At 39.8% G+C, this 11,317-nt stretch overlaps 1 protein-coding gene across 3 annotated transcripts in view; it reads left to right on the forward strand.

Moving 5' to 3' along the window:
- LOC126190836 (uncharacterized) overlaps positions 1-11,025 on the forward strand; it is a 40,837-nt gene extending 29,812 nt beyond the window's left edge. For 2 of the 3 annotated variants that reach the window (XM_049931412.1, XM_049931413.1), the window contains one exon: positions 8,699-8,947. In XM_049931412.1, coding sequence (XP_049787369.1) covers positions 8,699-8,893 — 195 coding nt within the window. In that variant the 3' untranslated portion in view covers positions 8,894-8,947. Of the gene's footprint in view, positions 1-8,698; positions 8,948-10,970 lie in introns of those variants that run through there. The other variant, XM_049931414.1, reaches the window with a different exon arrangement.
- Positions 11,026-11,317: the final 292 nt, after the last annotated feature.

Consider the following 11,317-nt stretch of genomic DNA (forward strand, 5'->3'; position numbering starts at 1 on the left):
AGTCCATTTGCAGTGACCACTTAATAATTTTCTGAAAGACTTTCCTTGTTTGTTGGGTGTGATTACTATACTTGCATCATCAGCAAAAACAGCTAGCTTTGCATCTTTGTGAATATAGAGTGGCAAATCATCAATTTATATTAAGTCATCAATATACAGGGTGTACTAAAAATAATCACCTGACTTTAAAAAAATCATAACTACACTACTGGCCATTAAAACTGCTACACCAAGAAGAAATGAAGATGATAAACAGGTATTCGTTGGACAAATATATTATACTAAAACTGATATGTGATTACATTTTCACGCAATTTGGGTGCATAGATCCTGAGAAATCAGTACCCAGAACAACCACCTCTGGCCATAAAAACGGCCTTTATACACCTGGGCATTGAGTCAAGTAGAGCTTGGGTGGCGTGTAAAGGTACAGCTGTCCATGCAGCTTCAACATAATACCACAGTTCATCAAGAGTAGTAACTGGCGTATTGTGATGAGCCAGTTGCTCAGCCACCATTGACCAGACATTTTCAATCGTTGAGAGATCTGGAGAATGTGCTGGCCAGGGCAGCAGTTGAACATTATCTGTATCCAGAAAGGCCCGTACAGTACCTGCAACATGCGGTCGTGCATTATCCTGCTGAAATGTAGGGTTTCGCTGGGATCGAATGAAGGGTAGAGCCACGGGTCGTAACATATCTGAAATGTAACGTCTACTGTTCAAAGTGCCATCATAGTGAACAAGAGGTGACCGAGACGTGTAACCAATGACACCCCATACTATCACGCCAGGTGATACGCCAGTATGGCGATGACGAATACACTCTTCCAATGTGCGTTCACCACAATGTTGCCAAACATGGATGCGATCATCACGATGCCGTAAAGAGAACCTGGATTCATCCGAAAAAATGACGTTTTTGCCATTCGTGCAGCCAGGTTCATCATTGAGTACACCATTACAGGCACTCCTGTCTGTGATGCGGCATCAAGGGTAACCGCAGTCATGGTCTCGAAGCTGGTAGTCCATGCTGCTGCAGTCGTTGTCAAACTGTTCATGCAGATGGTTGTTGTCTTGCAAATGTCCCCATCTGTTGACTCAGGGATCAAGACGTGGCTGTACAATTCGTTACAGCCAAGCGGATAAGATGCTTGTCATCTCAACTGCTAGTGATACGAGGCCGTTGGGAGCCAGCACAGCATTCCGTATTACCCTCCTGAACCCACCGATTCCATATTCTGCTAACAGTCATTGGATCTCGACCAATGCGAGCAGCAATGTTGCGATACGATAAACTGCAATCGCGCTAGGCTACAATTCAACCTTTATCAAAGTCGGAAACGTGATGGTACGCATTTCTCCTCCATACATGAGGCATCACAACAATGTTTCATCAGGCAACACTGGTCAACTGCTGTTTGTGTATGAGAAATCGGTTGGAAACTTTCCTCATGTCAGCACTTTGTAAGTGTCACTACCAGCGCCAACCTTGTGTGAATGCTTTGAAAAGCTAATCATTTGCATATCACAGCATCTTCTTCCTGTCGGTTAAATTTCACTTCTGTAGCATGTCATCTTCGTGGTGTAGCAATTTTAATGGCCAGTAGTGTATTATGTTATTTGGGATATGTGCAAGAACAATGTACTATTGGAAAGAGCAAACTCTCGGTTTGTACATGCTTCCCAGTAAGTAGCAGCAGTGTGTGCCCACATCCGTTCCAGTAAAAATGGTGTCAGTACAACAGAAAACATTTTGTGTTCTACATAAAGCACAGTGCAGGTCAATGATAACTGTTCAGCTTGGCTCTTGTACCAGGCATGGTGCAATCTTCCTACAGCACAGAGCATTAGATGATGGCATGAACAATTCTAAGAAACAGGTTGTTTATGTAAAGGCAAATTGCCGGGCCCTCACCGCGTGGCTGACACAGACGTCGAATGTATCCACCATAGTTTCACAAGGAGTCCACAGAAATCCATTCGTCATGCAGCTCAACAGTACAACAGCTCAACATGCCCCCGAGGTCCATCTGGTATGTGTTATGTTGACATTCACTCATGAAACCATAACAAAATTCAGCTATTGGAAGCTCTTCGTGAAGGTGACAAACAATAACGTGTGGAGTGCTGTAATTTTGTTCTAGGCAAGATAGGGGATGACAGTTCTCATGCACGCTTAGTGCTTAGTGATGAGGCAACATTCCATTTAAATGGAAAGGTGAACCATCACAATGTGAGAATAGGGGGTACAGAACAACCACTCTCTCCAAAGTTTAATGTGTTTCATGCAGTTTCACACGAAAGGTGTATGGTCCATTTTTCTTTGCCAAGAACACTGTTACAGGAAGCACATCGCTTGATGTGCTTGAGAACTTTCTTTTCCCACAGTTGGAGACTGATTCGAATGACTTCATTTACCAACAGGATGAGGCACTACCACACTGGTATCTGGAAGTATGGGGATTTGTAAATCAAACGATTAATGGACAATGGTTCGATCGCACTGGACTAAATGATTAAGCCTTACACAACTGGTCTCTGAGGTCACTGGACCTGATTTTATGTGATTATTTCTTGTGGGGGTTTATAAAAGACTGTTTGTATGCCCCCATTACCAACAACATGAATGAACTGAGATGTTGCATAACAGCAGCTGTGGAAGCTGTAACTCAAGACATGCTTGCTGCAGTGTGGGAATAATTTGCATACTGCATTGACATACGCCCTACATCTCAAGGGGAGCATATTGAACACCTATGAAAAGATATGAAAGAAAACTGTCTGGGTTGTCCGTTCATCAAAGAATAAAATTCTTTGTATATGTTTATTAGTTTCAGAAGTACAGAGGTACCAAATTGGATGATTCTTTTTGATACACCTTGTATCTTAAGAACAATATGAAACCCATGACTGAACCCGGTGGGACTCCTTCTTGATACCTTTCCAGTTTCAGAACTCTGCTGATTTTTGCATCGTGTGTGAAATGTTTAATTCAAACTTCTGCACTCTCCCAGTTAAAAATGAATTAAATCATTTGTGCACTGTCCCACTGATGTCACAATACTTAAGCTTATGATTTACACTATCAAAAGCCTTTGGGAGATCTCAAAAAATCACAATGGGTGATGTTGTTCAGAACTTTGATGAAATATTAAAGAAAGAATATATAACATTTTCTGTCGAAAAGCCTTTCTGGCCTTTTGCTAGTACTTTATTCTTACAAATATGTAAAGCTACTCTTGAATACTTTTTCAAGAATTCTGGATAATGCTGCCAGAAGTTATATTCAGGTGTGGGGGTAGTTGTTGGCATCAGACCTATCCCCCTTTTGATGCAATGGTTTAACAATATCAAACTTAAGTAAAAATGCCCTGTTTCAGTGAAATATTACATATATGACTGAGAATCCTATCTGTTTCTTGGGAAGTCGCATTTAATACTCTGTTAGACATCCCACTAATTCCATGTGAACTTTTACTTTTGAGCGAGTTTATTATTTCAATTTTATCAAATTGAAGACGTATTGCCTCTTCCACTGATAGCCTTGACTTTACTAATAAAAATGTGGATCCTATATTCTCCTAAACATTTAAAATATTTGCCAGCTGTGAGTAGGACTTCCCCACTGAGGATTCCATACAAACTTAATTGTGTGTACAGACAGTTCATCCATTCTGGGAATTGAATATATCAAAGATTTTTGCATGTTATTGACGTTGATAGTGGCAAGATATTAATAACAGGGATCCCAAGAATTTTGGGAATGTTAAATTTTACGTTTTAAGTCACATAACAAAAGACAAAAGAAATATTTTTTCAATAGTTTGACAATGCGAGCAGCAGCTGGAATGACGGCTGTGTAGTGCTGGAATGGGAACAGGGACGGGGCTGGACTGCGCAATTCAGAAAAGCTGGTATTGGTAGGAAGGATCCATGCACCACAGGCTGTGAAGCAGTCATTTAAATAAAGGATATCATGTTTGGCAGCCTATTTAGCAACAGGGTGGTCCACTTGTTTCTTGGCCACAGTTTGTCAGTGACCATTCTTGCAGATGGACAGCTTGTTGGTTGTCATGCCTACATAGAATGCAGCACAGTGTTTGCAGTTTAGCTTGTAGACCGTATGACTGTTTCCACAAGTAGGGATATGTGATGTTAGTGACCAGACTGTGTAGTGGTTCTACAAGCTTTATTTATTTCGTTTGGTGTCCTCAGTGTTGATATACTGCGTTGCTACACTGGCTGAAAAATGGATTGTGGATTCCAACACTGACTACTGTAAATGATGTAGCTGACAGATACACAGTTGTGTTTCAGTCTTTTACTATCACTTTTCACAACCCCCTTATAATACACAGTTATTTGGCCAGTGCACAATTGTTATAACTTTTGATAAGCCTCATTAATAGTTTTCAGGCAAACTGCCACATACTGCTACTATAGTTTACTGTTGAACATCTATGAACAGTAAAAACATAACCACAAAGTACACAGTTCTTGAAGAATAGAAAGGTACATATGGAACAGACACTGTTATTGCTTTAACACATGGCGTAATTGTTTAACACTTATTCCACAGTTAAGCTGAAGCAGTGTTGTTGTTCTAAGCTACACAGGTTTCTTGTCTGAAACTTGGCCGTGGACTGACTGTCTTGTGACCAAACATCAGGCCCTTACATACATGAAACTAAGCACAATATTAGATCTGGTGTTATTTACTTTAAAACTGAGGGCCAACCTTTCTCTTTTATGGAAATGCAGATAATATTCATGTATGTTAATGGTAAATAGTTAAAAGTAACAAAACGAATTTAAGGAGGCAGATGGCAAATTAAAATTATCCCGGCTTGCTTCATCACAACTGGAATAGGTGGTGGTGAGAGGATGTATGGGACAGGTCTTGCATCTACGTCTATTACATGAGTATGAGCTATGAGGTAGTGGATTGGGAGCAGGGGTTGTGTAAGTATGGACGAGTATATTGTGTAGGTTTGGTGGATGTCGGAATACCACTATGGGAGGGGTGGGAAGGATAGTGGGCAGGATATTTCTCATTTCAGGGCACGACAAAAGGTAATCATAACCCTGATGGAGAATGTAATTTAGTTACTCCAGTCCTGGGTGGTACTGAGTTACGAGGGGAATGCTCCTCTGTGGCCAGACGGTGGGACTTGTGGAGGTGGTGGAAGACTGGAAGGATAAGGCACGGTAGATTTGTTTTGTACAACATTGGTGTGTGTGTGAATTCCTAAGGGACCAAACTACTGAGGTCATCGGTCAAAGGTTGGTGATGACTTCAGTGAGACCCTCGGTATATTTCGAGAGGGACTGCTTGTCACTGCAGATGCAATGACCACAGGTGCCTAGGCTGTACAGAAGGGACTTCTTAGTATGAAATGGCTGACAGTTGTTGAAGTGGAGGTATTGCTGGTAGTTAGTAAGTTTCATATGGTTGGAGGTACTGATGTAGACATCTTTGAGGTGGAGGTCAACATCGAGGAAGGTAGCTTGTTGGGATGAGTAGGACCGGGTGAAGAAAAATGGGGAAGAAGTTGTTGAGGTTCTGGAGGACTGTGTATAGAGTGTCCTCACCTTCAATCCAGATAGCAAACATATCATCAATGAATCTGAACCAGGTGACGGGTTTAGGATTCTGGGGTTTTGGAAAGGATTCCTCTAGATGGCCCATGAATAGGTTGGCGTAGGATGGTGCCAGGCAGGTGCCCATAGCTGTACCCCACATTTGTTTGTAGGTAATGCCTTCAAAGGAGAAGTATCCTCACCTGCAATTACCTGTCCCATATATCCTCTCACCACCATCTACTCCAGTCTGGTCACAAACAACACATATCCCATCAAAGGCAGGGCTATCTTTGAAACCAGTCATGTGGTCTACAAGCTAAGGTGCAAACATTGTGCTGCAATCTATGTAGGCATGACAACCAGCAAGCTGTCTGTTCACATGAATGGCCATCAACAACCTGTGGTCAAGAAACAAGTGGACCACACTGTTGCTGAACACACTGCCAAACATGATATCTTTCATTTCAATGACTGCTTCACAGCCTGTGCCATATGGATCCTCCCCACCACCACCAGCTTTTCTGAATTGCACAGGTAGGAACTTTCTCTGCAATACATCCTTCGTTCCTGTAACCCTTCTGGCTTCAACCTTCTTTAGTCACTGTCCTCATCCATCTAGCCCCTTCTCTGTTCCCATTCCAGCACTACACAGCTGTCATTCCACCACCACACTCAGTATTTTTATTTCTCTCCTTACTCTCTACTCCCCCCCCCTCCCCCCCTCCCCACCTCTCCTCTGCCCTCTGTCTAACCTGCACCACTTCACTGTCTGCCACCCCCACCATGCTATCTCTCCCCACCCCAGCCTCCTCATTATCCCCAACCAGTCGCCACTCCCAACATGCACTGGTGCTGCTGCTCGCAGTGTAGTTTCTTCAGTTACCTGAGACTGCATTTGTGTGTGAGAGTTGCGTTTGCATGAAAGAGAGAGTCTATATGTGTGTGTGTGTGTGTGTGTGTGTGTGTGTGTGTGTGTGTGTGTGTGTGATTGTTACATTCCATCCCGGATTTTCCATTGTTTGAAATATTTTTTTCGTGTAATATAATTAAAAATTAACAATTTTCAGATTTTTTTTCCTTTCATTGTATTGTGAAACCCTGCTTTTTGCCAAATTTCATGATTCTAAGTCAATGAGAAATACCCTGTGGGTTTTGGTGACAGTTTGTGAATATCAAAATAAAATGGCCACATCTTTTGAGTGCATTGATGTAGAAGCTACACATTTTTACATTGTCACGAGGCGGTAAGCTTAAATATTTCACATAAATTTCAACTTGATATGTGCACCTGTTCCTCCAAAAAAGGGTTTTGAACAGTTGGACAGAAAGGTAGACAGACAACAGATAACAGATGAACGGCAAAGTGATCCTGTAAGTGTTCCCCTTTTACTAATTGTGGTACGGAATCATAAAAACAACTATTAAAAATATTTCAACTTCTGACTTTTCGTTAATAAACTTTTCATTAAGTTTGATGGTAATACAGTCTGCCTGTGCTTCTAGTAGCTCTATTTCCATTTTGACAATACTTGAGGTGGTGATCTTAGATTTCTGGACTTTTTAATAACTTTCCTTAATATAGTACAGTAGTTTTTATAATATTTGACTGTTTTGGAGTTATTTCTCTTTCTTGTTGTTAGATACACATCTATTTTCTGGTTACAAGGCTTTTTATTCATTTACTAAGCCTCAGTGTTTTACATGGTTTCTTAGAATTATGTCACTGTGTTTTTAAGGAAACTGTTTGCAAATATACTCAAAAATGTATCATAAAAGAAGTTATATTATAAATTAGCATTGGGTTCATGGTACACCTCATACCAATCGAACTGCTGCAAGCTTTCCCTAAAATTTTCAATTGTTAAATTGTTAACTGAATGCATTATTTTGGAGGGCTGTTCTGCATTCCTCTATGGAGCTATGTCACCTGCTGCAATTAGCTGTGCATCATGATCAGAAAGACCACTCTTAATAGGCTAAATGTTCATTTGATTAAATATATCTTGGGCTACAAAAATATTATCTATTAGTGTGCTGCTTTCCTGTGTTACCCGAGTAGGAAAACGAATAACTGATACCAAATTGAAAGAAATTAGTAGTACTTCAAGGTCATTTGTCCTATCAGACTCTTTCACAAACCCTACAAATAATAATCAGCTTCCCTTTGTCTGACCCACAGCACAACAAATTATTCAAGTTTTTCAGAAATAGTTTTTTTTGTTTTGCTGATAACTGCCTAACTGTAACTATTTATTCTGCAGCCCTTACTTTCAGATAGATTTAACCTTTAGCCCTAAGGTAATCAGTATAAATCACTGAGAGGCAAGTAGTTTATGTTGTTGAGCAGATAGGAAAGATTCCTCTAGAAGTACCATAAACAAGTTTGCAAAGAAAGGTACCAAATGAGTACCCACAGAAATTTCACAGTTTTCCTGCAAGATTTACCCTTCAAAGAAGAAATACTTGTGGGTTAGAATATTGATGGGTAATGTTCTATGGCTCTGCAATTCATGCCTATGATGGTTGTACTCTTGTCAGCAGAAAGATCATATTGGTCTTTTGGGAATTAAAATCTGTGACACTGGAAATATATGGAGTAGTTTTGTTGAAACAAATTGAAATCAGGTTGTGAGATAAGGAATTCCTATGTTACCAAAGGGTGGGTAGATGGAAGAGAAGCAGATCATGATTAGGGGGAAGTTAAATTAGGTAACATGCATGGGTGTGCTTCTGACTGACCAAGGAAGACAGTTGTTTTAAAATTTTAGCAACAGAGGACTTTTCATTTAGTATTATCAGAAATTATGCAGCTAACAGTATGAGTGTCCTCTTTTTTAATACTTCAAAATATTTTCAATAAATGATGCCTAGTTATTTTAATTATCACCAAGTCATTCATTTTTTATTATTTTTAAAGACCTCAAAAATATTTTGCAAAAAAATCAGTTTTTACTAACTCAATTGCATTTGCAACTTTATTACTTTTTTGGTGCAACAGACTTTGATTGGCCTTTTTTTCTCTTGATGCCTTACTTTTTAAGATAGACTGAATACAAGAGAAAAAAAAGATGTTTGGTGCAAAGAGAAGAAAAAATGTAATTTTTTTGTTCTAGGGAATGTATCTGCTTGAGCCAGTGATGTCAAAAGGATCCACTGTGGATGAAACACACATAAAACTATATCAAAAATCTTATTTCAGTTTGCAAAAGGCTATTAAATTTTTTGTTACATTTAAAAGAATTATTTCAGCTTTATGTCTCACCATTTATGAATTTGTAACGAAAATCTATTATTTCTGGTATGGATAGAAATCAATATTTTAGTTTGCTACAGTTCATTCTGCACAATAGCTTTTAGAAATGTACCAGTTTTTGAAAAATCATCTAAAGAAATATATAAATTGTATTTTTTTTCTCCCACTGTTTCCCCAATAAACCAAGTTGACTAACATCCTTCAGCATGTTGTTGAACTATAAAATGAAGATTGCATTAATCCCATTAATTTATAGTTCGCTCGTGATGACAATGGTACCCACAGCAGTCAAATGTCTGAAGATATTAATGAGATAATCGCCGTATAAAAACTTTTTCTTTCAAACACTGTCACGCTGTGGGACACAATCACAAATGGTTTTGGATTACATTGGCAATCTTCAGAAAAAATTATAGGAAAAATGAGGTCTCAAGTAAATATATCTTAAAACCTACAAAATTTTGGTGAGTTCAGTTGAATTAAGTACAGTAAAATAAAATTTGAAATATATGTGGTTAATACCTACTGTTTATGGCTGGCATGAACCATGTATACTCCAATATTATCAGAATATGATGAAAGATTTTAGATTTGATGGACATGTACAGACAAATGATTACAATTTCAGAAAAAATGTATAATTTATGCAACAGGAAGAGCTTCACAAATTGAGCAAGTCAATAATGTGTTTGTGTACCTCTGGTCCTTAGACAAGGAGTTATTCAGCTTGGCACTGATTGACTGAGCTGTTAGGTGTGCACCTGAGAGATATCATGCCAAATTCTGTCCAGTTGGCGTGTTAGATTGTCAAAATCCCTAGATGGTTGGAGGGCCCTGCAAACAGTGCTCAAAACATTCTCAATTGAAGAGAGATCTGGTAACCTTGCTGGCTACAGTAGGGTTGGGCAAGCTTGAAGATAAGCAGTAGAAACTCTTGCCGAGTGTAGGCGGTCATTAACTTGGGGAAATGTATGCTGAGGATGGCTTCCCACTAAGGACAAGAAAACTGGGTACAGAATATCATTGATGTACCATTGTACTGTAAGGGTGCCATGGATCACAACCAAGGGTGCTCTGCCATGAAATGAAATGGCACCTCAGACCATCACTCCTGGTTGTCAGGTTGTACGATGGGCGAGTATCCCACCACTGTCTGGGGTGCCTCCAGACATGTCTTTGGGCTGGAATCCAATTGACTGGAACAGAATTGTCTTCAGTGATGAGTCTCACTTCGAATTGAGCCCTGATGACTAGTGAAGATGTGTATGGAGACAGCGCAGACAGCAGTGGGATACCAACCTGACTGTCGCCCACCATATAACCCTATAACCAGAAGCGATGGTTTGGTGTGTCATTTCTTTTCGTAGCAGGACCCCTTTGGTTGTCACATACAGCACCTCCATAGCACAGTGGTATGTTGACAGTATTATAAGCCCAGTTTTGTTGCCCTGTGTGGAAAACCATCCTGGGCTTACATTTCAGCAAGACAATGCCCACCCATACACGGCGAGAGTATCTGCTGCTTGTCTGCATGCTGGCCAAACACGATTTTAGCCACCAAGTTTGCTCAATCTCTCCCCAGTTGAGAACATTTGGAGCATTATGGGCAGGGTCCTCCAAACATCTTGGGATTTTGATGATCTAACATGCCAGTTGCACAAAATTTGGCAGAACTATCAGTGCCAGGCTATATAATTCCTTGCATATGGGTCAGAGGTGGGCCAGCACATTATTGACTTTATCAATTTGTGAAACTCTTTCTCTTAAACAAATCATCCATTTTTTTCTGAAATTGTACATGTACAGACAAACAAATGATTACATCATATCTAGTTCTCGCTTCGCACGCCCGGGTTCCCGGGTTCGATTCCCAGCGGGGTCAGGGATTTTCTCTGCCTCGTGATGACTGGGTGTTGTGTGATCTCCTTAGGTTAGTCAGGTTTAAGTAGTTCTAAGTTCTAGGGGACTGATGACCATAGATGTTAAGTCCCATAGTGCTCAGAGCCATTTTGAACTGTATCTACCAATTTCTGTCACATTAAGATAATTCCTTTGTGGTGTGCTGTAGAACTGACAAAAGTGTTTACAATTTTTAAGATATTAATTTAAAATTTTAGTTTTTCCTGTTGTAGGATCTGAAGATGAGCAATGTAGGCAGAAATCAGTTATGATTGTGTCATAGAATGTGGCATTGTATGAAATAAAAGGAAGTTCACAACATGTCAGTCACTCTCCTCCCTTTTTTTTCCGAACAGCATATAAAAAGTTGACTGGCCAGTCAAAGTTACAGCCTCAGAGAATGAAGTGAGCTGGATAAAGAGCACCTCGACCCCTTCCTTTTCTCTTTATATTTCCTCACGTACTGATGGCATTAGAAAATAAATTATAATTGGTGTTTACTCTCTTTTTCTAATAACTTAAATACAGAAATTTGGAGAAATAAAATTCCTGCGAAACTAATGCATAACATAAATAAGAT

Source organism: Schistocerca cancellata, chromosome 6 (assembly GCF_023864275.1).
Source record: "Schistocerca cancellata isolate TAMUIC-IGC-003103 chromosome 6, iqSchCanc2.1, whole genome shotgun sequence".
Classification (NCBI taxonomy): Eukaryota; Metazoa; Arthropoda; class Insecta; order Orthoptera; family Acrididae; genus Schistocerca; species Schistocerca cancellata.